Source organism: Myotis lucifugus, unplaced genomic scaffold, assembly GCF_000147115.1.
Source record: "Myotis lucifugus unplaced genomic scaffold, Myoluc2.0 scaffold_433, whole genome shotgun sequence".
Classification (NCBI taxonomy): Eukaryota; Metazoa; Chordata; class Mammalia; order Chiroptera; family Vespertilionidae; genus Myotis; species Myotis lucifugus.
The window spans coordinates 337,162-362,740 of record NW_005871481.1 but is presented as its reverse complement, the minus strand read 5'-3'; the positions used below and the strand labels follow the sequence as shown (position 1 = coordinate 362,740).

The 25,579-nt window shown below is 41.9% G+C and overlaps 1 protein-coding gene across 6 annotated transcripts in view; it reads left to right on the top strand.

Moving 5' to 3' along the window:
* The window catches only part of SAP130 (Sin3A associated protein 130), a 101,572-nt gene that overhangs the window by 54,201 nt on the left and 21,792 nt on the right, over positions 1-25,579 (top strand). For 5 of the 6 annotated variants that reach the window (XM_014468160.2, XM_006102838.3, XM_014468161.2 and 2 more), the window contains exons 13-16: positions 3,186-3,488; positions 4,188-4,365; positions 5,646-5,750; positions 22,868-23,223. In XM_014468160.2, coding sequence (XP_014323646.2) covers positions 3,186-3,488; positions 4,188-4,365; positions 5,646-5,750; positions 22,868-23,223 — 942 coding nt within the window. The remainder of the gene's footprint in view (positions 1-3,185; positions 3,489-4,187; positions 4,366-5,645; positions 5,751-22,867; positions 23,224-25,579) is intronic. The other variant, XM_023744174.1, reaches the window with a different exon arrangement.

The window sequence follows — 25,579 nt, the reverse complement described above, 5'->3', positions numbered from 1 at the left end:
TGTTGTTTTTGAGTTTTTTTTAATGTATACATAGATGATGTGTTTGCCTGATAGGAAAAAGGAAACTTGCTTGTTCTCTCTTTTTAATGGGTATATGGAACTTAAAATTCATAATTATTGTATTTCAGAAATGCCTATATAGTGATTCTATAAATTAAAACAAAAATTATTTACTTGGGAGCTATGGGTGTGTCTCAGAAGTTTTAGATTACTTATTTAGCACAATTGCCTGGCTCACATTTGGAGTTTAATAGAGTGCTTTTTTGCTTTTTTTAATGCTATTTCTATTAATCTGCAAAAAAAATCATATCAAATTGTTGGGAAGTGAGTGGAGAAGAACACCTTAACGCGTTAAGCGCCATGTCAGTCACCGGTGACTGACACTATACTTTCCGTCCGGACCTCGTCAGTTACTGGTTCAGGCCGGTCAGTCACTGTTAACTGATGATATACAATTTAAAAAATTATATTCTTCTATTCATAAATTTTAAATAACTTGAAGATCATAAAAGAATGTACCTAAATATTACTTGTTACCAAAAAAATTTTTTAATGAATATTATTAAAACACGGTCTACACAGAAATGGTTGTCCTGTGCAGGTTTCACAGACTGTTATAACTTGTTTTGTGAACTTTCTGGCAATAGCTCATCCAAATCGTGCTGCATTATCTTCGTAGCATTTTTTACAATATCTTCGAATTTTAGGCACTCTTCTAGTTTTTTGTTGCAGTTTGTGACAAGATATTTGAGGTATATTTACAGCACTGCCACTTGGAATTTCTTCATCCCGACAATTTGTTAGATGGACAGCTAATTTTTTCTAAAATTCTGTGATACTCATATTCTTCTTGCTAATATTTTTAAATAAAATATGAGCATTGAGAACAGCAGTATTTAGTAGGAGCTCAAAGGCTAGCTTTTATACCATTTCATGGGTTTTCATAACGGATTATTATAGACACTCATTTGATCAGATATGTCAACTGCTTTTCCTGCATTATAATCCACTACAGCCGAAACCGGTTTGGCTCAGTGGATAGAGCGTCGGCCTGCGGACTGAAGGGTCCCAGGTTCGATTCCGGCCAAGGGCATGTACCTGGGTTGCGGGCGCGTCCCCAGTGGGGGATGTGCAGGAGGCAGCTGATCGATGTTTGTCTCTCATCGATGTTTCTAACTCTGTATCTCTCTCCCTTCCTCTCTGTGAAAAATCAATAAAATATATTTAAAAAAATAATAATAATCCACTACAATTTTTGGTTTCAAGTAGTGACCTGATCTATTTTCAACAATCACCATCTCTGACGTATGTTTTGTTGAAAGAAGTAAGATGTCCGGCTTATCTTTCCGTTTTAAAATGGTTATTCCTTTTTTGTTCTCTTTTGCTATAATTTCTCCCCGTTTTAATTTCTTTGACGTTACATCATGAGGATTTCCCCATCGATTTGAACGTAATGTTCCTACTAAATGAGTATTATTATCAAGTAATTTATATACTAAATCTAAACTCGTGTACCAGTTGTGTGTACAACGTGTGTCCCTTATTGAATACATCTCTACAAAGAGACATTACAACATTAGTTGGTGTCATATTTTCTTTTTCTAAACTTTTCCCTGCATATACACAAAAAGCATACGTGTACCCAGATCCTCAGCACAACTTACATAATTTAATACCATATTTGTGGCGTTTTTGTTTTAAATATTGCCTAAATATTATGTGGCCACGAAATGGTATCAAAGATTCATCGATACATACAGCTTCAGATGGATCATAATATTTTTTGACATTTCATGTTATCTATTAGTTGTATTTTGCATAAACGATTGGAAACATCTGTCTCCCTATTGTCTGAAAAATTCAGCATTTATAATATTTCAAATCTATTTCTTGACATTTTTTTCGGGAAAGTTTGCATTTGTGCAGGATCATGGGACCAGTATAAACGTAAAGATGGTAGTCTAACTAGTCCCATCCATAGCATCAACCCAAAAAATCATTTCATTTCATTATTGTTTGTCACAGTCCACCTATACAAACGCTGCGAGTTTTCAGCCCCTAATTTTTGCGATGCATATAAGTTCGTTTGGCAATATCCTCAAACAATTCATTAGGCACAAATAGTTCATAAGTATTCTCTACTGTTGCACATGACTTTACATTCAAGCCTTCAATCCTAAAGCCAGACGGATGGGTGAAAGGCATAGTCCTTGGTTAATTACCTCTCGGATCATGCCATTCTTCAAAATCCTCATCCTCATCCTCTGATGAAGAAAAAAGAATGACTTTACGACATTACTTAGAAAAACTAATTTCACTTGAATCGCTTTCATGCGCTTCTTCTACTGACATTGTCACTGTTACGGGTAAAGAAAAATTTTTAAACTGCACTGGAACACGAACCACAGACAACTGACTGAAGAGAAAGCATTTCTAAAAGAATACAGAGTACAGATTGCGATAAATACATACAGAAATTTATCTGAAGATGTACGTGCAGTCTTATCGCAACCTTACACAGATCTCCGGCCGCCAGCATATCGGTGAAATCGGATATCGCGGGCAAAACGGAAAGGAAGACAAAACAGGCCTGGCGCTTAACGTGTTAATATATGGTTTTATGTAGTGATTTTTTTTGTTTGTTTGTTTATTTGTTAATCCTCACTCAAGGATATTTTTCATTGATTTTTAGAGAGAGTGGAAGGGAGGGAAAGGGGGAAAGAGAAAACATCCATTTAGTTGCTTCCCACATGGGCCCTGACTGGGGCCTAGTCGGGATCGAATCTGCAACCCAGGTATGTGCCCTTGACTGAGAATTGGACCAGATTCTCTAACCACTAAGCACACCAGCTGGGGCTATAGTTATTTTTATTTTTTTCAGAGAGGAAGGGAGAGGGAGAGAAAGATAGAAACATCAGTGATGAGAGAATCACTCATCAGCTGCCTCCTGCACACCCCACACTGGAGACAGAGCCCAAAATCCCACATGTGCCCTGACTGGGAATCAAACCGTGACCTCCTGGTTCATAGGTCAAAGCTCAACCGGCCGGGCTTTTTTATTTTTTTTTTGAGGATTTAGATGTTGTGCAGTGGAAAAATTCTGTTATCACTTTGGTGTTTTTCTTCTTATGTGGACTGTGTCTAATCAAAGCTGCTATTGTAGTCAGTTTTTGCATCATTTTCAGTTTCAGCTCAGGCTCCAAACTCTGCCATAACAGCTCCGACTGGTGTTGGGGTAGCATCTACAGTTCACCTAAACCCCATGCAGTTGATGACAGTGGATGCATCTCATGCTCGACATATTCAGGGGATCCAGCCTGCACCCATCAGTACACAGGGGATCCAGCCAGCCCCCATTGGGACCCCAGGAATACAGCCAGCACCAATTGGCACACAGGGCATTCACTCAGCAACCCCACTCAGCACCCAAGGACTTCAGCCTGCAGCAGTGGGGACTCAGCAGCCTCCACCTGAAGGCAAAACTTCAGGTAATTGTCATGTTGGGCGTGAACTTTGGTGTGGAGAAAAGAGAGACCCTGGGTTTCAATTCTGATCTTCCACTTGCTGGCTTGTGATCTCATCATTTCTCTAAGCTTTCGTTTTCACTTTGTAACATGAGATGCTTAGAACTTATCTGTGAGGGTCACTGTGGCTTTAGAAATGCATGAGCAGCCTTATAGCTGTTGGCACAGGTGAGGAGCACTCCGTGGAAAGAGTTCTAAGTTAAGAGAACAGATTCACCTTGTAATAGGAGGACTCCCATTCCTTGCAGGAGTTTTTTTTAGGAGAGTTTATGTAATGCTGTAAAATTAAGATAGACTGGAATGTTTGGCACCATTTTTAGGATTGAACGTGGTTGTATTTTACCAAAACTGGGAGAAGATTTCCTGCAATATACTATACAATTATGTATTTTTCTCATTTTATTAATAATTACGATTGTAAACCAATGAAAATGGTTATTGATCATGCATCAGTAGGTGAGTAACCTCCTACTTGCCTTCTGCTTTTAGGCGCATGAGCATGATGTTCTTATTTCTTATCGTCTTGAAATTGGATGGTCAGAACTTGGAGACTCTAAGTCTGGTGGTCTGATTGTTTCTACTTATCTTATGTGATACTTTAGTAATGTTTCTTTCATTTCCCTCTCATTGTTCTTGTCTGCCCCGCCCCTGCCTGTCTCCCAGCAATGGTGTTGGCAGATGGAGCCACAATCGTCGCCAACCCTATTAGCAGCCCATTCAGTGCTACTCCAGCAGCAACCACTGTGGTGCAGACCCACAGCCAGAGCGCCAGCACCAGCGCCCCCGCCCAGGGCTCCTCCCCCCGGCCGAGCATCCTTCGGAAGAAGCCTGCCACAGATGGGTGAGTGAACCCAGTAGTGCAGTAACCCCTCTGGTTCTGGTGTCACTTACATAATTGGTATGATTGGGGTGTAGGCTGTGCTTGCATTCAGCTCTAGTAGATCATGCCAATAGTGTTTTCAAGTGTTTATATCCACTTACACCCTCACCAGCTATGCAAGTCACTGCGTTCATCGCTACCAGGAGACACGGTGCTTGTTGGGTTTGAGGTGTTAGCTGTCTTAAGGACCAGCGTCTGGATTATTATTAGGCGTTGTAACACGAGACACTCTGATTGTAGCCACCTTCTCTCAGATCCACTCTTGTCTAACATTTGCTCCCACTCTGCGAAACTGAACGTGTCGAGCTCCCTCCGGACTCTACATTGTTAAATCCAGTGGTTAGTTCTCAGTCTGAGCAGTACTGGTCTTTGATCGCCTTGATCCATGTGTGTTACTTGTCTTCCAGGAACTTGCTAGGTCAGCACAGATACACAGACACAATAATGATGATAAATACTTACCATGGATTTAAATTATAGTGTGAAGTAGAAAGGAGATAAGGCGTGCTAGATAAAAAGCTAGAAGAGTCACGGTGCCTGCTTCCTAGAGCATGCTGGGTCAGAAGTGAGGAGGGAAGGGAAGGGACCTGCTGTATTCTGTCTTGTAGTACTGTTTGACTATTCCAGCCGTGGGCAAACTACGGCCTGCGGGCCAGATCTGGCCCACTTGAAATGAATAAAACTAAAAAAAAAAAAGACCGTACCCTTTTATGTAATGATGTTTACTTTGAATTTATATTAGTTCACACAAACACTCCATCCATGCTTTTGTTCCGGCCCTCCGGTCCAGTTTAAGAACCCATTGTGGCCCTCGAGTCAAAAAGTTTGCCCACCCCTGGACTATTCTCATAATATCATGCCTATATTACTTTTTTTTTTAAATATATTTTATTGATTTTTTACAGAGAGGAAGGGAGAGGAATAGAGAGTTAGAAACATTGATGTGAGAGAAACATCGATCAGCTGCCTCCTGCACATTCCCTAATGAGTATGTGCCCGCAACCAAGGTACATGCCCTTCACCGGAATCGAACCTGGGACCCTTGAGTCCGCAGGCCGACGCTCTATCCACTGAGCCAAACCGGTTAGGGCGTGCCTATATTACTTTGATAAAATTCTTTAAAATCCATGAAAAATACTTAGCCAATGTAGTGCTTTTATTTTGCTGTCCGTAGCCTAGGAAATGTGTCTGGTACTTCTTTTAATACCCTTGAACTGCTGTTTTTTGTTTGTCTCTTTCAGAATTGCAGTTCGGAAAACCCTCATTCCTCCTCAGCCTCCTGAAGTAGCCAGTCCTCGAGTGGAGGGCTCTGTGCGGAGCACATCCGGGTCCCCGAGGCCTGCAGGGTGAGCACGTCACTCAGGCCTCCAGCTTCCACTCGGGCCTCCAACAGCACATACAGTGGGGCCTTGACTTAGGAGTTTAATTCGTTCCGTGACGGAGCTCGTAACTCAGATTACTCGTATGTCAAATCAATTTTCACCATTATAATGAATTGAAGTGCTGGCCTGATGTTGTGGCGTTCACTGTGACGTTCGCTGCGCCAACTAGCGGTGGGGTATCTGAAGCTGGCTCGTAACCCGAATTTTAGCTCGCAACTCAGAGCAAAAAATTGGCCGAGAGACGGCTCGTATCTCGAAAAACTCGTTAGTCGGGACACTCGTAAGTCAAGGCCCCACTGTAATTGGGAAGCAAAGAGTCTCACACGTGACAAATTTCACATCATTTGCTTGTGTGCATTGTTTATGTGCTATTTCTAGCTGTATGGCCGGCACACAGTTTTCAACCTCTCTAACCCTCATTTGCTTCGCTTATGAAATGGGCATAGATATATAACATTGAGCTCATCAGATACTTATCTTTTTATTTTTTGTAATGAGTTTTTTTTTAATATATTTTTATTGATTTCAGAGAGGAAGGGAGAGGGAGAGAAAGATAAAAATATCAGTGATGAGAGATAATCATTGATTGGCTGCCTCCTGCACGCCTCCCTACTGGGGATTGAGCCTGCAACCCGGGCCTGTGCCCTTGACTAGAATCAGTCCGCAGGCCAACACTCTATCCACAGAGCCAAACCAGCTAGGGGGATACTTAAATTTTTAAATAAAATGACTCATTGAAAGTACTTAGAGCCTGTGTCATAGTAAACACCCAGTTATTTCTGCTGTCATCAATGGCATTATGACAATAATTCATTCATGCTTTTTTCTTTATTTTTTGTCATCTTAGTTCCAGAAGTGAAATTATTTTGGATAAAAATGAGACAATATAAAGACATTTAAAGTATAAAGTGAAAATCACTGTTTTACTCTTCACCCACCTTGTCCATCCCATTCCTCAGAATATTATTGATTGGTTATAGTTTCGTTAAGTATCTTTCCATGTCTTTTTCTACATACACATATAGATAGATTGACAGATCCTTCCTCAAAAACAAGATCTTACTGATTGATTTTTCTGTATCTTACTTTTTTCTACTTATCGCTAGTAGCTTACCATGTTAATATTTTTAGATCTACTTCATTCAAAATAATTATGAATGCCTAGTATGTGCCAAGTGTCGTTTTAAAATCTGGAATTATATAAGAGTGACTAAAATTACTTTCTAGTGAGTGTAAAGAAATAATAAAAAGATGGAGGAAGAGATGCAGTCTTACAGAAAGGCTCATCTCACCAGACGCTAAAGAACGTGAAGGAGTCAGCCATATGCTCCCTGGTCTTTGACTGTCGGGCAGAGGAAAGAGCGGGGATCAAGGTTTTGGGGCCATAACTTTGCACACTAATGCAGGAATGTTAAAAAGTAAAATGCAAACTGAAACTGCAAAGTGGTCTTAATCAGTGGGGCAAAATAAAATCATTATATGAGCTTTAAAAACATTTGTGAAAATATTAACAACTGTCAGTTATAATAGATAGGAAATGACAAAATAGTGAAACTAATATTTACTTAGTATGCTGTAATTCAAAACATTAGAAATATTGAGAATTCAAATGTTTTCTTTCTTAAAATGATTCAAAAATATTGGGAACATGCTGACCTTCACATTGTGTGACTTGAATGCAGGACAGGAGTTTGTCTGCCATGATGAACTGCATCGCCCCTCTGGGTTGGGTCTGCTCTGCCACGTTGTTAGCACAGTTGGCATACAATCTTATACAGTCAAGCCTCGGCCTTGATTATCTCCCATCTTCAACAGTTTGGTTCCCGACCAAGTTGTTCACAGAAAAAATGTCTCAGTTGTTGAGCAAAACTTCGGTTCTCAACCCAACACTTCCCTTTCATGCTGATACCTGTAGGAACAGCCACACGTCTCTCAGGCATCCAACAAAGGAGAGAGGGTGCGAGTGTGAGTCAGTTACCCCTAAACCTCACAGTAACGGCTCAGGAAATTGTGCTGTGAATATTTTGGTGGGTTTCTTTTTTCTGCTTTTGTTGCTGCTGCTTATTATTAAATACATACAGTAAATCACCATGGGTCCTAAGAAGGTTAGCCATAGCAGCAAAGTGAAAAGGAACGTTGTGAGAACAACAATAGAGCTTAGACATGTAGTGTATATACAAAAGGTTCAAACGGAATCATTTGGGGGTTTGGAATGGATTAATTCAATTTAAATTAATTCTAAAGGGAAATAATGATTCGGTTTTTGTACAAATCGCTTCTTGAATGGCCTTCTGGAACAAATTAGGTTTGAGAACCAAGATTCCACTGTAGTAGTTTTAGGTGTAAAACGATGATTAGATGTTTATATATCTTACAGTGTGCTTTCCCCATATTCTTTACTGTATACACTTCAACTTTTCCTCCCAGCCTCAGCCCCTCCTCTCTGGCAACCATCATTTGTTTCTGTAAGTCTTTTTGTTTGTTTGTTTGTTTAATGCTACATTAACTGAAATTACTCAGTATTTGTCTTTCTCTGATTTATTTCACTTAGCATAGAACCCTTTAGGTTCATTTATGTTGTCACAAATAGGATTTCATTCTTTTTATTTCTGAGTAATATTCCATTATATATATGTGCCACATCTTCGTTATCCATTCAACCATCGATGGATACCTAAGTTACTTCCATCTTGGCTATTTTAGATAATGCTGCAATGAACATTTTTAAAAAATAGTTCAACTAAGTGCCGTGACAGTTGTATGGCATAAGCTGGTAAAGAGCCCACCAACAAGGTCATCTGGCCAGAGGAGGGCAGAACGGGCAAGAACCCCAGGCAGCCCTGGTGCTGGCCGGCCATGCTGAGTGCTGCAGCACCCAGCTCCCCGCCCGGCTCTCGCTGTGGCAGCAGGAGGACCTGGTGGTGCAAGCCCTGCTGGCAGGAGGCAGGGATCTGGAAAACTGGTGTTTTTCATTTCCTTCTAATAAAAACCTAGAAATGGAATTGCTGGGTCATCTGGTAGATGTACTTTATTGTTTTGAGGAATCTCCGTAGTGTTTTCCACAGTGGTTATACCAGGTTACACTTCCGCCAGCAGTGCCCGCGGGTTCCTTCTCTCCACATCCTCGCCCACACTTACTGTGCATTGCCTTTTCTCGGAGCCATTCCAGCAGGTGTGAGGTGGTCTCCTGGTTTTGCATTTCCCTGATGATTACTGTTGAGCAAGTTTTCATACGTCTGTTGGCCATCTCTATGTCTTTGAAGAAATGTCTCTTCCCTCTTAGAACTGTTTTTGCTGCATCCCATAAATTTTGGAAATTTGTGTTTTGTTTCAAGGTATTTTTGGATTTTCTGTTTGTCTCTTTGATCCATGGGCTATGTAGTAGCATGTTATTTAATCTCCACATGTTTGTGTTTTTTCAAGTTTTCTTGCTGTAGTTGATTTCTATTTTTATGCCAGTTTGGGCAGAAAATATATTTGATATAATTTCAATCTTGAATTCTTTGAGGCTTGTTTAATGCCCTAACGTGGTCTCTCCTGGAAAATGGTCCATGTGCATGTGAGAAAAATGTGTACCTGCAGATTGGGGATGAAATGTTCTATAAATGTTTGTTAAGTGATCTGCTCTAATATGACCTTAAAGCCATTGTTTCCTTATTAACTGCCTGGTATGGGTGATCTATGCATTGTGGTAAGTAAGGTATTAGGTCCCCAATTGCTATTGTATTAACTGTTAACCTCTGCCTTTGTGTCCATTAATATTTGCTTTATGTTCTTTGGTGCTCCTCTGTGGGGTACACGTGTATTTAGAGTTATATCCTCTTCCTGGCTGGACTCCTTTGTCATTATGTAACGTCCTTTGTCTCTTTTGTCTGCATGTTGCTACCACAGCTTTCTTTTTGTTTCTATCTGCACAAAATTTTTTTTCCATCCCTTCACCTTCTGTCTGTGTGTCTTTTATCTAAATTGAGTCTCTCATAGGCAACATATACAGTGGGGCCTTGACTTACGAGTTTAATTCATTCCGTGATGGAGCTCGTAACTCAAATTACTCATATGTCAAATCAATTTTCACCATTACAATGAATTGAAATGCCATTAATCCGTTCCGGACACCCAAAAAACACCGCAATTGTTTTGTTAAATGTTTTTAAATAAGAAAAATGTATTTAAAAATAACGAATATTGTATAAAAACACAATACTGAACAATAGAATGTAGTGCAATAAATTGTTTTATTAAGTTTAATGTACAGCATTTACCTTGGAGATCAAACGACTTAAAGATGCTGATGGAGTTGGAGGAGAAAGGCTGAACTGAATAACTGAATAACTGAATCTTATTTGCTGATTTTTGCCCTTTTCGCCACGCTTTCATCACTTTCATCTACAGGAGTTTTCGATAAAAACCTGTCCAATGAGATCTGTTTCATCCTCCCTTTCAGAATATTTCTGAAATGAGTTAGGCAAGTGTCATTAAATAGCTCCATCGCACACCCAGTTCAATTTTTTCTGGGTGTTTCTTTTGAATAAAGTCTGAAAGTTTCTCCCACATTCCCAACATTTCCTTTATCTCACTTATAGAGATAACCTCCTCCTCCTCCTCCCCCCTCTTCTCCTCCGTGTCATCTATTTCCTGCAAAACCTCCTTGTGCTGCTGCGTCTGTAGCTCCTTTAGCTCCTGCGTTGTCAGTTCCTTGGAGTGCTCCTCGATGAGCTCGTTGATGTCACCTTCCTTTATATCCGCGCTCGCTGCCTCACCATGTCTGACAACGGAGTGAATGCCGGTCCTCTTTTTAAAATTTTCGAACCAGCCCCAACTGGCTTTAAACGGCTCGCCCGATGCCTCATCCATTGAAGTGCCTGGGGTCTGCTGCAGCAAATCAGCGTAAATAGCTCGTGCCTTCTCGCAGATTATAGCCTTCGTCACGGTATCTCCTGCAAGCTGCTTCTCCGTTAACCACACCATTAGCAGCTTCTCCATATTTTCATGGATAGATGTCCGCTGTTTAGAAATTATTTTAACGCCCTTGGCTGGAGTTATAGCCTGTATCGACTCCTTCTGCTTCACTATGGTGCAGATCGTAGAAGTGCTACGCTCGTACTGCTTTGCCAAGTCGATTACACGCACACCTTGGTCATGTTTTTCGATAATTTCTTTCTTTAATTCAGTGCACATCATTCGCTTCTTCTTCTCAGCACTGTCCTTCGCACTTACTTTCTTCAGATCCATGGTTGAAAAAACGAAGTTTTGCAAAATAACTGCAAGCACAAATGCGAGCACAACACTGATGCTTCAACTAAGAGCTAACCGCTTAAAGTGAACGAGTGAGACACGTGATGCTGGGCTGATGTTGTGGCGTTCACTGTGACGTTCGCTGCTCCAACTAGCGGTGGGGTATCTGAAGCTGGCTCGTAACCCGAATTTTAGCTCGCAACTCAAGCAAAAAATCGGCCGAGAGACGGCTCGTATCTCGAAAAACTCGTTAGTCGGGACACTCGTAAGTCAAGGCCCCACTGTAGATGGATCTTACTGTTTTATCCATTAAGCCAGTGGTCGCCAACTGATAGTCCGAGGACCACTGGTGATCCGTGAGGTCCGAAAGGTTGGCAGCCACTGCCTTAAGCCACCCTATCTTTTATTGGAACATTTAGTTCATCTACAATTAAAGTACTTATTGATTGCTATTTTGTTCATCGTTTTTTGGTTGTTTTTGTTATTCTCTGTTCCTTATTCTCTTGCTCTCTTTTGATTTGCTGGTTTTCTTCAGTAATGTCCTTGGGTTCCTTTCTCTTTGTTTTTATGTATTTCTTGTAAGTTTTTGTAGGATTGTGGTTACCATGAGGTTCATGTATATCTACCCGTATCTATAGAAGTCTGTTTAAAGCTAATTGGCATGTAAATTCAAACACATTCTAAAATTAGTACATTTTTTCTACCTGGCCATTAAGAGTGGGTTCCGGGTGGAACAGCCTGGGGCACAGTGGGCGGTGGCGTTCTGTTCTGGCTGTCCATGGCAGAATGGAGTTGGGCCTGATGCGTGTGACCTTCCTTGCCCTTCTGGTTCAAGTGGAGCTTTCTGGTGTCCCTGAATTTTGGGGTTTTCTGTTTGATTTTCTCTTTGTCTATTGTCCAAATTAGGTCTGAGTGGGGCTGCCCTGAGTGTGCGTGGAGCAGCCCTGTGTGCTCCCACACTGTACCCCACTAGTTTCACATGTGCGCTGGGTGGGGCTGCCCTGCATATGCTTGCAGCTGCCCCCTCTAGTTCTGCACTTTCTCTGGAAGACACAGCCCCACATGTGCGTGCAGAAGCTCCCCACTATCTCTGCAGGTTCTCCTGGCACGGCAGCCCTACGTGCAGACGTCATACATAACGCTTTGCTGGCTCCTCACTCTCCCGGCAAGGGAGCCACATGCACATGCGGCCCTGTGGCCGTGCCAAGGGCACCCTGGTTAATATTGGATGTAGAGACCCCATGCCTGTCACTCTGTCGCTTCCCTGTTCTTCCTGGAGGATCTCCAGGGAGAGTGGCCTGCAGGTCAGCCTGAGCACCTGGGTGGGCTCACACAGTTCAAGTGCGGTGACAGCCAGCGCGCTCCCCAGCTCCTGTGGTCCTGAACGTTCCCTCTGCTCCCAAAGACCTTTTGCGGTTTGCCAGCCTTCTCTATGCGGTCTCTCTCCTTTGTTTGTTGTGCAGAAGCTGTTCTATGGCCATCAGTTGTCTCTTGGGAGAAATTGCTCCAAATATGGCGTACATTCCTTCAGCGTGCTCTTCGCAGGAGGCAGCTCGCCATCCTGCCCCGCCAGCTCAGTTGCATTGGTGGATGTAAAATTCTGAAGTTGGCTTTGAGGGTGAAATGTCTCCAAGAGTTTCTTTCACAGGGAGTGTTTGCCAGCATCATTTCTAGGAATAACCTCATCCTTTTTTTCAAAACCATCAGCCTTAACTAATCCCGGAACCTAAGTACACATTTCACAGCAGCTGCTTTACCTGAGCTAGCAGCTTCGGCAGGTAGGCTTTTAAAACAATAAAAGTAGCCTTTATTGGTAGCAAAAGGTTTCTTTTTGTTCCTTGTAATTGCCATTTTCTTTCAATGTGGCAGCTACGTTCAACACTTTGGCTTGTATTATTAGGATTTTTTTTTTATAGTCCTCAATACAAAGTAGAAGTGAATACTTCATTTCACCATAGTGACTCTCTGTTCCTACAGCAGTTTAAACTAAAGGGTGATATGAAGTACGTTGCCTTCTTTCTTCATGTTCATTGGGCTTTCTCAGTATGTCCATTCCATAGCTTCGTACGAGGCTAGGTCTCTTCCTGTCTTCTCTTTGCTGTTGCCGTTTTCAGTCTTCTAATCAGACCCAATTTTATTTCCAGAAGTAACACTTTTTTCCAGCTTTTTTTTTTTTTTTTTTGCCCGTTCTCTCTTCCAATCATCCATTTCTATAAAATTTCACATGGGCTTATCACTGGGAAACAAAAGATAGCACAACTACACGCTTTGCTGTCTGCATGAACTAAGTAACAGACATGCAGTGACCAGTGACATACTCCAAAAGAAGTGAAGTGATTGGCACAGATCATGATATGTGGTACGTTGGCTGCAGAGCAAAGCTAGCAGTAAGGTTTGCAATTTATGCAGAACAAATAATATACTGTTACAACTGAACTATAAATAGTGTTGGTGGGGGACTGATATGGTTTTGTGTATATGTAAGCATGTATGTATGTATTTGGTGTGTGTGTAATTCACACATATCAGCATCATGTGAGGTAAGGACTTAGTGTTGAGAATATGCAAGGGAGCCTGTCCTAAAACATGGAGAGAGTGTACAAGATGGTTCAGAGATATCATTGAGGGCTGGATTACTTAGTGCTAATGCCGTTCAGAATTCTTTGGACTTTATTCTGGGTGAAATGGAGAGCCATCAGAGGGCAAACACAGGAGTGGTGTGATTTGGCTTCTTTTAAAAAGGAGTTACTCTGGCTCCTAATGAGAGTGAACTTCAAGGAGTGATGGAAACGCAGGCTGTCTCCATGTCCTGGACCAGCATGGAGGGAGTAAACGCCTTAGGAAGAGCTCGGCTCTGGGCACCATTGAAGGTGCAGCTGACAGATGCTCTGAGGGAGCGGGAGAAAGGGAGGAGCTGAGGGCAGCTACCGCCTCGGCCTGGTATTCTTTCTAAATGAGGACGGCTGTAATAATCATGGGGCAGGGAAATCAAGAGTTTTGTTTTAAACATTTGTGGTTGGACATACCCAATTGGAGGTGTCAGTTGCATTGGTGGATGTAAAATTCTGAAGTACATACAGTCTTAGACTTGAAGATAAAGGTCCATGCTGGTGATTAAGATTTGGGAGTACAAGCAGACAAATCTTGAACACCATGAGCGTCTACGAGAACCCATTGACAATGCACATGAGTAGGAAATAGAGGTGGTGCGAGAACCGCATGTAGGACATGCCATCCTTAGAGGTCAGGCCACGGAAACCAGGAAAGGAGACTGTTCCTATACGGTGTGATTTTCCCAGATGTGCTGGTGCCATAATTAGCCCCCAATTAATGAACAATTAAGTTATTTCTGTTATTGCCGTCGTGATCAGTGTTGCGATGAATCTCTTTGTCCTTGGCCCTCTTGGCAGGCATTTCTCTGGGGTCTGTCTCTGGAAGTCTCGTTGCTGGGGCAAAGGGAACGCACCCTGTGAGTTCTGATTTCCAGTCGCTACACCTGTTTACATCCTCGTGAACTAGTTCTCCAAAATTCTTCAGATTTTATTCTAGGTGAAATTTCTCCACATTTTTGCCAACACTAGGTATTAAATTTTATAAATAGTAAATATTAGTTTTCATTGTTTAAAATACTTTTTTTTTTAAGTAGCATATGGAGCCCGACTGGTGTGGCTCAGTGGTTGAACGTTGACCCATGAACCAGGAGGTCACAGTTCAATTCCCAGTCAAGGCACATGGCCAGGTTGTGGACTCAATTTCCAGTAAGGAATGAAATCTATAGCAGAATATTTGACTGAATTTATATTATTACCTAATGAAATAACCACGACCCCATGAAGGAAAATGGAAAGATGAAATGCAGAGACTTCCAAGAGTAAATGATAAAGTGTAAAGAGATGACACATGAGTTGACAAAACTCATTAAAGATCTGGAAGAAACTATCACAGAATAAGCCAGAATTAAAAAGGAAGATAGCCCTGTCTGGTTTGGCTCAGTGGTTAGAGTGTCAGCCCATGGACCAAAGGGTCTCGTGTTTGATTCCCAGTTGGGGCAGATGTGGGAGGCAACCAGTCGATGTGTCTCTCTCACATCAGTGTTCTCTCCCCCCCCCCCCCCTTCCCTCCCTTTTACTCTCTCTCTAAAAATCAATGGGAAAAATACCCTCAGGTGAGGATTAAAAAAAATAAAGTAAAATAATATAGACATAGAGGATAGAAATGAAAAAGGTGAGTAAAATTTTTAAAAGATAAAAACCATAATAAAATAAAAGATCAACATACAAACATCAACATCTCTAAAATCAATATATGATTTAAAAATTGATAGCATGTTAATATTCTGTCATTAATTAATGTATCCTTAAGTAATACACAAAATATTTGTGTGTTCTATAATTGTTGGCAACTACGATTCAATGAAATAAGGAAATAGTGGTATTATGTGATGGTGGTAGATGGGTTTAGGGAGTGAGGGAGATCTCTATTTTTGAAATCTGAAAATAATACTAATTTAAAACAAATAAACTAAAGTGTTTTAAAATAGAAAACTAAAATTTTAAAAAGTAAATCCAAAAGCTGTAAAAATAAAATTTAAAATTGCATTCATTTTTTTTTTTTAATCCTCACCTACATACATGCTTAGAGAGAGAGAGAGATTGATTTAAGAGAGAAACATCAGTCAGTTGCCTTTCATGGGATTGGCTCGCAACCCAAGTATGTGCCCTGACTGGGAATTGAACCAGCAATCTGCTGGTGCACAAGATGACACTCCAGCCAACTGAGCCACTCAGGCAGGGCGAAAGCTGAATTTCAACCAGTTAACTGCCATGATATTTTGAATTCAATTTTAAAAGGTCCGCCGCTTGCATCTATAGGCGCTTATGGCGTACAAATGGTTAAAAGCAGTCACAAGGCTACTACTAACGTTTGCTTAAGTTTTCTCTGCCAATCACTAATGAATCCTCAAACTCCACCAAACCTATAGAGCTGAATACAGGCAGATGTTACAAGATCTCTGTGGGTTCCATTTTTCCTGGGTGAGATCCTTGAAGCCTGGCCTCCTCCTCCGCAGGCTGCATGGGTTGCTTCCTGGACCTGATGCCGTCATTCCTGTGCCCTTCCTCCGTGCCGCTCTCCTTCCCCTGCGGCTCACCACTGAGCCTACACGCTTCCTTCTTCTTGGTTTACTTTCTTCAATTGTGAGAGCACCTTTTGTAGCAGAGGAAGTACAGAAGATGCCAAATTTTGACACTTCTTATATCAGAAAAAATGTATTTATTCTGCCTTCGCTCTTCATTCTATTTTCTCATGTTGAGGTTAGTAAATTATCCTGCTGTATCTTCAGAGGACTGATCATGGCCTCTCTCATCTCTACTACTGAGAATATTCCGGGAGCTTATTTGTTCCATTATAATATTTCTCAGTTCTATAATTTCCATCAGTTTTTTTATAACTTTGATTTCTTTACTGATATTTTTCTGTTTTTTGTTTGTTGATGTCTGCATTAGTGTCCAGCCAGCTGATTGCTACATCATCTCTCTATGTGTGGTTTTCCTGACCTGAGTAGATAGTGCTTTTCTGTGTGTACCTGGGCATCGTAGGCATTCTGAGACCTACACTCACGTAACAGCTTTTGTTTCAGCAGCCCCCGGGGGTGAGGGGCACGGAGAGCAGGGCCTCAGGGCCAGTTGAGGCGTGAAGTCCAGGCTCCCTACATGGCCTCTCCTCACAGCACTGTAGTAGTGGGGGGAGACAGCACGGAGGGCCGCATGGCGCCTGGCAGGCTCCGCTAGAGGGCAGCCACACTGTAGTTGTAATGCCTGTGTCACTGGGCTAGAGCAGTCACTGTCTAAAACTTTCTCATCTTGCTAAGCTGCCCCTTTCTTGGCTCCTTGGCTCATTGGCTCTAGAGAACAGACTTGTTGGGACATCCTTTGCCAGTGCCCTTTGACATTTCTTCTTTTTTTTTTTTTAAATATATTTTATTGATTTTTTACAGAGAAGAAGGGAGAGGGATAGAGAGCCAGAAATATCGATGAGAGAGATCGATCAGCTGCCTCCTGCACGCCCCCCAGTGGGGATGTGCCCGCAACCAAGGTACATGCCCTTGACCGGAATCGAACCTGGGACCCCTGAGTCCGCAGGCCCATGCTCTATCCACTGAGCCAAACCGGTTCGACCCTTTGACATTTCTTGCTGGCCAGCTCACCAGCCCGCAGTCTGGGACACGAGGCCAATGGAAACCCCAGGACTTGGCTGCAGTGGCGTTCCGTGGGTCCTGCCAGCCCTGCCACGTCTGTCTGCCCTTCACCTTTCAGCAGCCTGTTTTATATATAAACCGTGGCTTTTAGCTGTATTTAGCAGGAGGACAGGAAGATGTGTATATGCCATTTTCCTGTAATCATAAGTCCTAAGTCCTGCCCGTGCTCTTAAATGATAGAATGGCTAGGCAAATTTTAAATTGAAAATCTTTTTCTTTTTACATGATATCTTCAACTTTTTTTACAGCACTCTCTTTTTTTAAGTTGTTTTTTTCCTTTTTTTAATTAAATCTTTATTGTTCAGATTATTACAGTTGTTCCTCTTTTTCCCCCCATAGCTCCCCTCCACCCAGTTCCCACCCCACCTTCTGCCCTTACCCCCCCCCCCACTGTCCTCATCCATAGGTGTATGTTTTTTATCCAGTCTCTTCCCGAACCCCTTCCCCCCTGAGAATTATTAGTCCACTCCCTTTCTATGTCCCTGATTCTATTATATTCACCAGTTTATTCTGTTCATCAAATTATCTTCTTAAAGGATACCTTTCAGCATTTCATATAATACTGGTTTGGTGGTAATGAACTCCTTTAGCTTTTCCTTATCTGTGAAGCTCTTTATCTGACCTTCAATTCTGAATGATAGCTTTGCTGGGTAAAGTAATCTTGGTTGTAGGTTCTTGCTATTCATCACTTTGAATATTTCTTGCCACTCCCTTCTGGCCTGCATAGTTTCTATTGAGAAATCAGCTGACAGTCGTATGGGTACTCCCTTGTAGGTAACTAACTGTCTTTCTCTTGCTGCTTTTAAGATTCTCTCTTTGTCTTTTGCCCTTGACATTTTAATTATGATGTGTCTTGGTGTGGTCCTCTTTGGATTCCTTTTGTTTGGGGTTCTCTGTGCATCCTGGACTTGTAAGTCTATTTCTTTTCACCAGGTAGGGGAAGTTTTCTGTCATTATTTCTTCAAATAGGTTTTCAATATCTTGCTCTCTCTCTTCTTCTGGCACCCCTATAATTCGGATGTTGGTATGCTTGAAGTTGTCCCAGAGGCTCCTTACACTATCTTCATATTTTTGGATTCTTTTTTCTTTTTGTTTTTCTGGTTGGGCGTTTTTTGCTTCTTCGTATTTCAAATCTTTGACTTGATTCTTGGGATCCTCTAGTCTGCTGTTGGGTCTCTGCATAATATTTTTTATTTCAGTCATTGTATGCTTAATTTCTAGTTGGTCCTTTTTCATATCCTTGAGGGTCTCACTAAATTTATCAGCGGTTTCTAGAATATTCTTGAAAAACCTTATAACTGTGGTTTTGAACTCTATATCCAGTAGTTTGCTTTCCTCCATTTCTGTCATTTGTGACCTGTTTCTTTGTCTCTGCATTTTGGCTGCTTCCCTGTGTTGGTAGAGTGGCTTTGTGTGCTAGGTGTCCTATAGGGCCCAGTGGCTCAGCCTCCCCAATTACCTGAGGTGGACACTCTTGGTACACCCCTTTAAGTTGTAATATGAAAATCTATAAATGTAGAGGAAAATATTCAACTGGATTTAACTTGTAACAATTTACCATATATTATCTTTTTTGGTACAATTAAGTTACAGAATTTCACTTTTAAATACTTCCTTGTGCATTTTGACAATTTAATTATGATGTGTCTAGTTGTGGGTTTCTTTTCATTTATTCTACTTAGGGATTGTTGAACTTTGAGGTGTATAGCCTAATGGTTTTCATCACATTTAGGGAGTCATTGGCCATTATTTCTTTAGATATTCTTGCCCCTTCCTCTCCTTGCCTCCCATGGGGCGCGCATTGCTGTCCCGAAGATCTCGGGGCTCTGTTTCTTTTTCTCCCATTTTGTTTTCTGTTCAGACTGGGAATCTCAATTGACCTGTTTTCGTGTATGTGGATCTTTTCCTTATGCCTGTTAAACGATGCTTTTGAGCCTTCCATTGACTTCTTTCCTTTCAGCTTTTATATTTTTCAATTTTATCTATTTTATAATTTCTCTGTATTGACATTCTCAATTTGCTGAGACATCATTTTCATGATCTTTTTTTTTTTTTCATGATGTTCTTTAGCCATGATCTTCTTTAGTTCTTTGAAGTTATTTAAAATAGCTCATTTAGCCCAGTAGCTCAGTGGTTTAGCACCGACCGATGAATCAGGAGGTCACTGTTTGATTTCTGGTCAGGGCATATGCCCAGGTTGTGGGCTCGATCCCCCATAGGGGGGCGTGCAGGAGGCAGCCAATCAATGGTACTCGATAATCATTGATGTTTCTATTTCTTCCTCTCCCTTCCTCTCTGAAATCATTAAAAATATATATATTTTTAAAGTTTTATGTAAACAGAATCTCATAATTATTCTATGTGTATTGCATACATTATCTGTATTGCATACATTATGTGTATTGCATACAATAATCTAATGATACTGGCTTATATCCACTCAACATTTTCTTTTGAGATCCATTCAAGTTGCAGCTTGTATCAGTAGTTCTCTTTTGAGTGGGTAGTGTTGCATCATAGGAATGTACAGAATTTGTTTATTTGCTTATTGAAATATATTGAGGTTGTTGCTAGTTCGGGACTATTACAAATAAAGCTGCCGTGGACATTCCTGTATAGTTTTCTTGGTAGAAACACGTTTTCCTTTCTCTAGGATAAATCCAAAGAGTGCACAAGCTGAGTTGCATATATTTTTAATTTTATAAAAAACTTCCCAACTGTTTTTCCAGAGCGGCTCTACCGTTTTAAATTCTTACCTGCAACATATGAGATTCTTTTATCCTACAACCTTGCTAAATAAATTCAGTTGTTTGGCCCTGGTAGGTGTCCCAGTGGTTAGAGCATCAGCCCGTGCTCCACTGAGGGTGAAGGGTCGAGGGTTCGATTTCCAGGCAAGGCATGTACCTGGGTTGCAGGGTCCATCCCTGGCCCTGATCTGAGTACCTGTGGGAAGCAACCAATCAATGTGTGTGTCTCACATCTATGTTTCTCTCTCCCCCTCTATTTTTAGCACAAAAATAGGAAAACAAGCAAAGGAAACGTTTTCCATTTTAGTGAAGCTCCATTTATCAGTTTTTTCTTTCGTGGGTTGTGCTTTGGTGTCATGTCTAAGAACTTCACCTAAGTCTAGGTTTTCTTTTGTATTTTCTTATATACATTTTGCATTGAGGTTTACACCATGTTGAGTTCATTTTTGTATATGGTCTGAGGTTTATAGGCCGATGTTGAATTTTTTTGCCTATGGAAGCCCATTTGGTTTCGGTTTGAACTTAAGAGGTATCGTTTTGTGTTGTTTTTTATATCCTGAATTTTCAGCAATCTATATATATAAAGCTTAAGCAACCAAATGACTGTTTGACCAGTCGCTATGACGCATACTGATCACCAGGGGGCAGACGCTCAACGCAGGAGCTGCCCCCTGGTGGTCAGTGCACTCCCACAGTGGGAGCACCACTCAGCTGACTGACGGGTGCCAGATGCCAGGCTCACAGCTGGTGAGCGCAGCTGTGGTGGCGCAAGCCTCCTGCCTCTGTGGCAGCACTATTGAGTGGCGGGGGCAGCAGACACAGTGGGGCTGGGATGAGTGGGAGCAGTGTGGCGCCCAGCCCGGGCTCAGGGCTCTTCCCTAGCCACCTGCTGCTTCGCACACTACATCCCTCGGGTGATGTCAGACTGCCAGTCAGACCGCAGGCTGGCCTGCAGGGATTGGTCCAAAACCAGCAATCCGACATCCCCCGAGGGGTCCTGGATTGGAAGAGGGTGCAGGCCAGGCTGAGGGACCCTACTAGTGCACGAATCCGTGCACTGGGCCTCTAGTAGTAATATAAGTTGGTAACTCTTTGCAGCTATTAAATAAAATATTTTACTTAAAAATAATGTTTAAGAAGTTGTAATGACATGTATGAGTTGTTCTTATAAACCTGAGAAAACAGGCTCTGGTGTGGGCTGGGCGGTGCCCATGCACTGGGAGGTGCTGGTTCAGTTCTCACGCAGTGGGCTGGGCGGCGTCCCGTGCACCGAAAGGTCGCTGGTTCAGTTCTGGGTCAGGACACAGGCCTGGGTTGTGGGCTCGATCCCCAGTAGATGACATGCAGGAGACAGCCGATCAATGTTTCCCTCTTACATTGATGTTTCTCTTTGTCTCTCCCTCTCCCTTCCTCTCTCTCTAAAAATAAAAATATTTTTTAAAAAATAGCCCTCGTTTGTTTGGCTCAGTGGATAAAGCGTCGGCCTGCGCACTGAATTGTCCCGGATTTGATACCGGTCAAGGGCACATGCCCGGGGTTGCAGGCTTGATCCACAGTAGGGGTCGTGCAGGAGGTAGCTGATCAGTGATTCTCTCATCATTGATGTTTCTCTCTCCCTCTCCCTTCCTCTCTGAAATCAGTAAAAATGTATTTTTAAAAACTGATAAATAGGATGTACATTTTTACGCACTGTATTTTTAGCTACTTTAGATGTATGAAGTATCTCTGGTAACATATACAGTCAAGCCTCGTTTCTCGAATGTCTCCCACCTCGAACAGTTCTGTTCTCCATCATGTTGTGCACAGAAAAAAGGTCTTGGTTGTCGACCAAAACTTCCGTTCTGGACCTGAGAACCCTTTTACGCCGATACCTCAGTGTGACAAAAAGTGTCTCTCAGGCAACAAACAAAGGAGAGATGCTTCTGTTGCGGCTAAATCTATGATTAGCACAATGTTAAAACATAAAGAGGCCGTCCAGAGTGCCAGTGTTGCTAAGGGTATGAAGTGCTCACAAAACAACAACCACGGGCACTTAAGAGGTAGGAAAACTGCTGTTAATTGGATAAATGAAAAGCAGTTGGCTGGTGATAGCATTTCTGAGGCAGTGAAATATGAAAAATTTGTTTAAGGCTGGTAGGAGGGTGGGTCGATAAATTTAAGAAAGGAAGTGTTTGCTTATAGATGAAACAGTACATTAGATATGTACTGTACATAAGAAAAGTTAAAACATTTATTTTGGGGGTCTGGAACACATTAATTCAATTTACATTATTTCTAAGGGGAAAAAATGATTCATTTTTCAAACAAATTGGTTCTCGAACAGCCTTCCATAGTGAATTAATTTCGAGAACTGAGGTTCTGGGTAGAGGTCTGCATGTGTGAAGTGGAGGGAAATTACTTTTAATTTGTATTCTTTCCTATCTTTGTCATGTGCATGAGTTTCCTCTTTTATAAGAGAAACTACATATGAAGTATGAATACAATTGTAATCAATCAAAAGACCTCCTAAAACAGCATATGCATTAAGGAATTCTGGGAGGAAAATGCACAACATAATGAAAATTGGTTGTTTTTGATGACATAACTTTGATTTCTTTACAATGGACTTGGTTTTCTAAATTAATTTTATTACTGCTTATAAAAACATGTTGGGTGGCACAAGGAGGGGTATTTTTAAAACTGCAATTCCCTTTCAAACTTTAAAGTTCAACTATTAGAATTAAGAAATATTTTAGTTTTGCTGTGTTTTACAAAACGAATTGGATAAATACCATCCTCTAAGATGTTGCAGGTTAAGGAAATTTTCTGTTGTTTGCTACATTATCTTTGCTTTTGTATTTCAGTGCCAAACCTAAGTCAGAAATCCACGTGTCAATGGCCACTCCAGTCACTGTGTCCATGGACACTGTGTCCAATCAGAATAATGATCAACCCACCATTGCAGTCCCTCCCACTGCTCAGCAGCCTCCACCAGCCATTCCAACCATGATTGCAGCTAGTCCCCCGTCACAGCCTGCGGCTGCCCTCTCCACCATGCCTGGAGCCGTTCCCATCACTCCACCTATCACGACCATCGCAGCTGCCCCCCTGCCTGCAGCAGCTGTAGGTGGCAATCCCTCCTCGATTTTGGGCCCTCCTGTACCTGAGATAAAAGTTAAAGAAGAAGTGGAACCAATGGATATCATGAGACCAGTTTCTGGTAAGTTCACTCACAGAATACAGTGTTGGCAGTTGCTTCCCCTTTTCCTGATTCTCCTCAGAGTCCCAACTTGTGTTACCCTTAATTAGGAATGCTGACCCCTCCATTCTCATTTTAAATTTGCACTTTATTACTTTTTAATAAATGGAAGCTCCTTTTGAAAACTAAAGCATTTTGCTGGTTTTATCATTAATTTTATTTCTTAACCAAAATTAAGAAAAAGATTAATATTTCCCCAAAGGTATATATTTTTTAAATATATTTTATTGATTCTTTACAGAGAGGAAGGGAGAGGGATAGAGAGTTAGAAATATCGATGAGAGAGAAACATCGATCAGCTGCCTCCTGCACGCCCCCCACTGGGGATGTGCTTGCAACCAAGGTACATGCCCTTGTCCGGAATCGAACCCGGGACCCTTCAGTCCGCAGGCCGAGGCTCTATCCACTGAGCCAAACCAGTCAGGCCCCAAAGATATTTACATATTCTTCATGATAGCTTTTTGTATCCTATCTAATAAAAGCCTAATATGCTAAGTGTCTGATTGTCCGTTCAACCAATCAAAGTGTAATATACTAATGATATGCTAAGGCGGCTCAACTGCTCGCTATGATGTGCACTGACCACCAGGAAGCAGATGCTCAGACCAGTAGGTTAGCTTGCTGCTGGGGTCTGGCCGATCGGGACTAAGCGAGACACGCCAGACATGCCCTGGAGCCCTCCCGTGGTCCTTCCCTGGCTCGCCAACCTCCCCAGCCCCGATCGTGCACCGGTGGAGTCCCTCGGCCTGGCCTGTGCCCTCTCGCAATCTGGGCTGAGGGACCCCTCCAATCCCGAGTGCATGAATTTCTTGCACCAGGCCTCTAGTTCATTAATAAAATACTGCCCAAAAAAAAGAATTAAAAATCGCCATGTAAGAGGATACAATCATCGCTAAGTCCTGCTATTTACAATTTATTACCTGCCCATTTTTGTTACACAGTAAAGTAAGATTTATGTTGTTGAAAACACTCTCTTGTTAAACTTAATATGTGTTTAGTAAAATCTTAAAACTATACATTACCCCTTTTTTCCTCTTCTCATCTGTAAACTCACTGTAAAGGGCAGATGACTGGAAGTTTTCTTTCTGTTTGATTTTGTTTTTTAATAATTTTTTGTGGGTCTTGTTTTTCATAACTACAAAAGTAATATTCAGTGTTAAGAAATTTATAAAAACAGACAAAGCCCAAGTGAAAAAAGCACAACTCTGTCATCTAGCAAATGTGACAAACAGTCAAAAAAAGAGGCAGGGACAAAATATAAGGGAAAGTTAGGGCTGGAGCTGTGATATTTAAAAGACTTAAAGGAGCCAGAACCGGTTTGGTTCAGTGGATAGAGCGTCAGCCTGCGGACTCAAGGGTCCCAGGTTCGATTCCGGTCAAGGGCATGTACCTTGGTTGCGGGCACATCCCCAGTGGGGGGCGTGCAGGAGGCACCTGATCGATGTTTCTCTCTCATTGATGTTTCTAACTCGCTATCCCTTACCCTTCCTCTCTGTAAAAAATCAATAAAATATATTTTTAAAAAAAAAAGACTTAAAGGAAGGCTTCCTGAGAAAGTATCTTTGAGTAGAGACATTAGAAAGATGGGGGCCTGGGACAGCAACAAGCCGTGTGCAGGGAGCAGAGGCACACAGGTGGAGCCTCATGCCCAGGAAGTGGTCAAAGGGCAGGTCAGAGGACCAGGGTCGAGACTGAGAGCTGTGGACCATTGTGAGGACGGGAGAGCTGTGAGAGGGTTTAGAGCAGAGGAGGGACTGCAGGTCCCTTGCATTTCTTACAGACCGCTCTGGCTGCCGTGTACAGAAAAGACGGGAGCAAGGATGGAATCTAGGAGCTCTGTTCAGAGGTTATTGCATAAATTGCAGGGAACAATGAAGGCTTCAACCAAGGTAGTAGCAACAGAAGTGGTATGAAATGATTGGATTAGGTATATTGTTAAAGTAGAGCTGAGGATTTCTTTCAAGATTGGATGTTGAGTGTGGGAGAACAGCATCAAGGTCAGGTCTCAGTAACTGGGAGCACAGAGTTGCCAACAGCTGAGAGAGGGAAGGTTGCAGGAGGAGCACATTCTATAGGGAGGGACTGAGGTTTTGATTTGGTAAGTTTGCGGTATCTGTTAGACCTGCCTCCAAACAGACACATCAGGTAGGCGTTTTGGCCTGTGAACCTGGCTTTTGGAATAGAGAGTGAATTTCAGGCATGGACTGGGAGCTGTCGTGTATAAAATGTGTTTAAAGCCATCAGTCTGGATAAAATTCCTTAAGGAATGAGTACAGATAAAAACAGGCCGCTGTGCACTGAGCTCCTCCAGGCCACT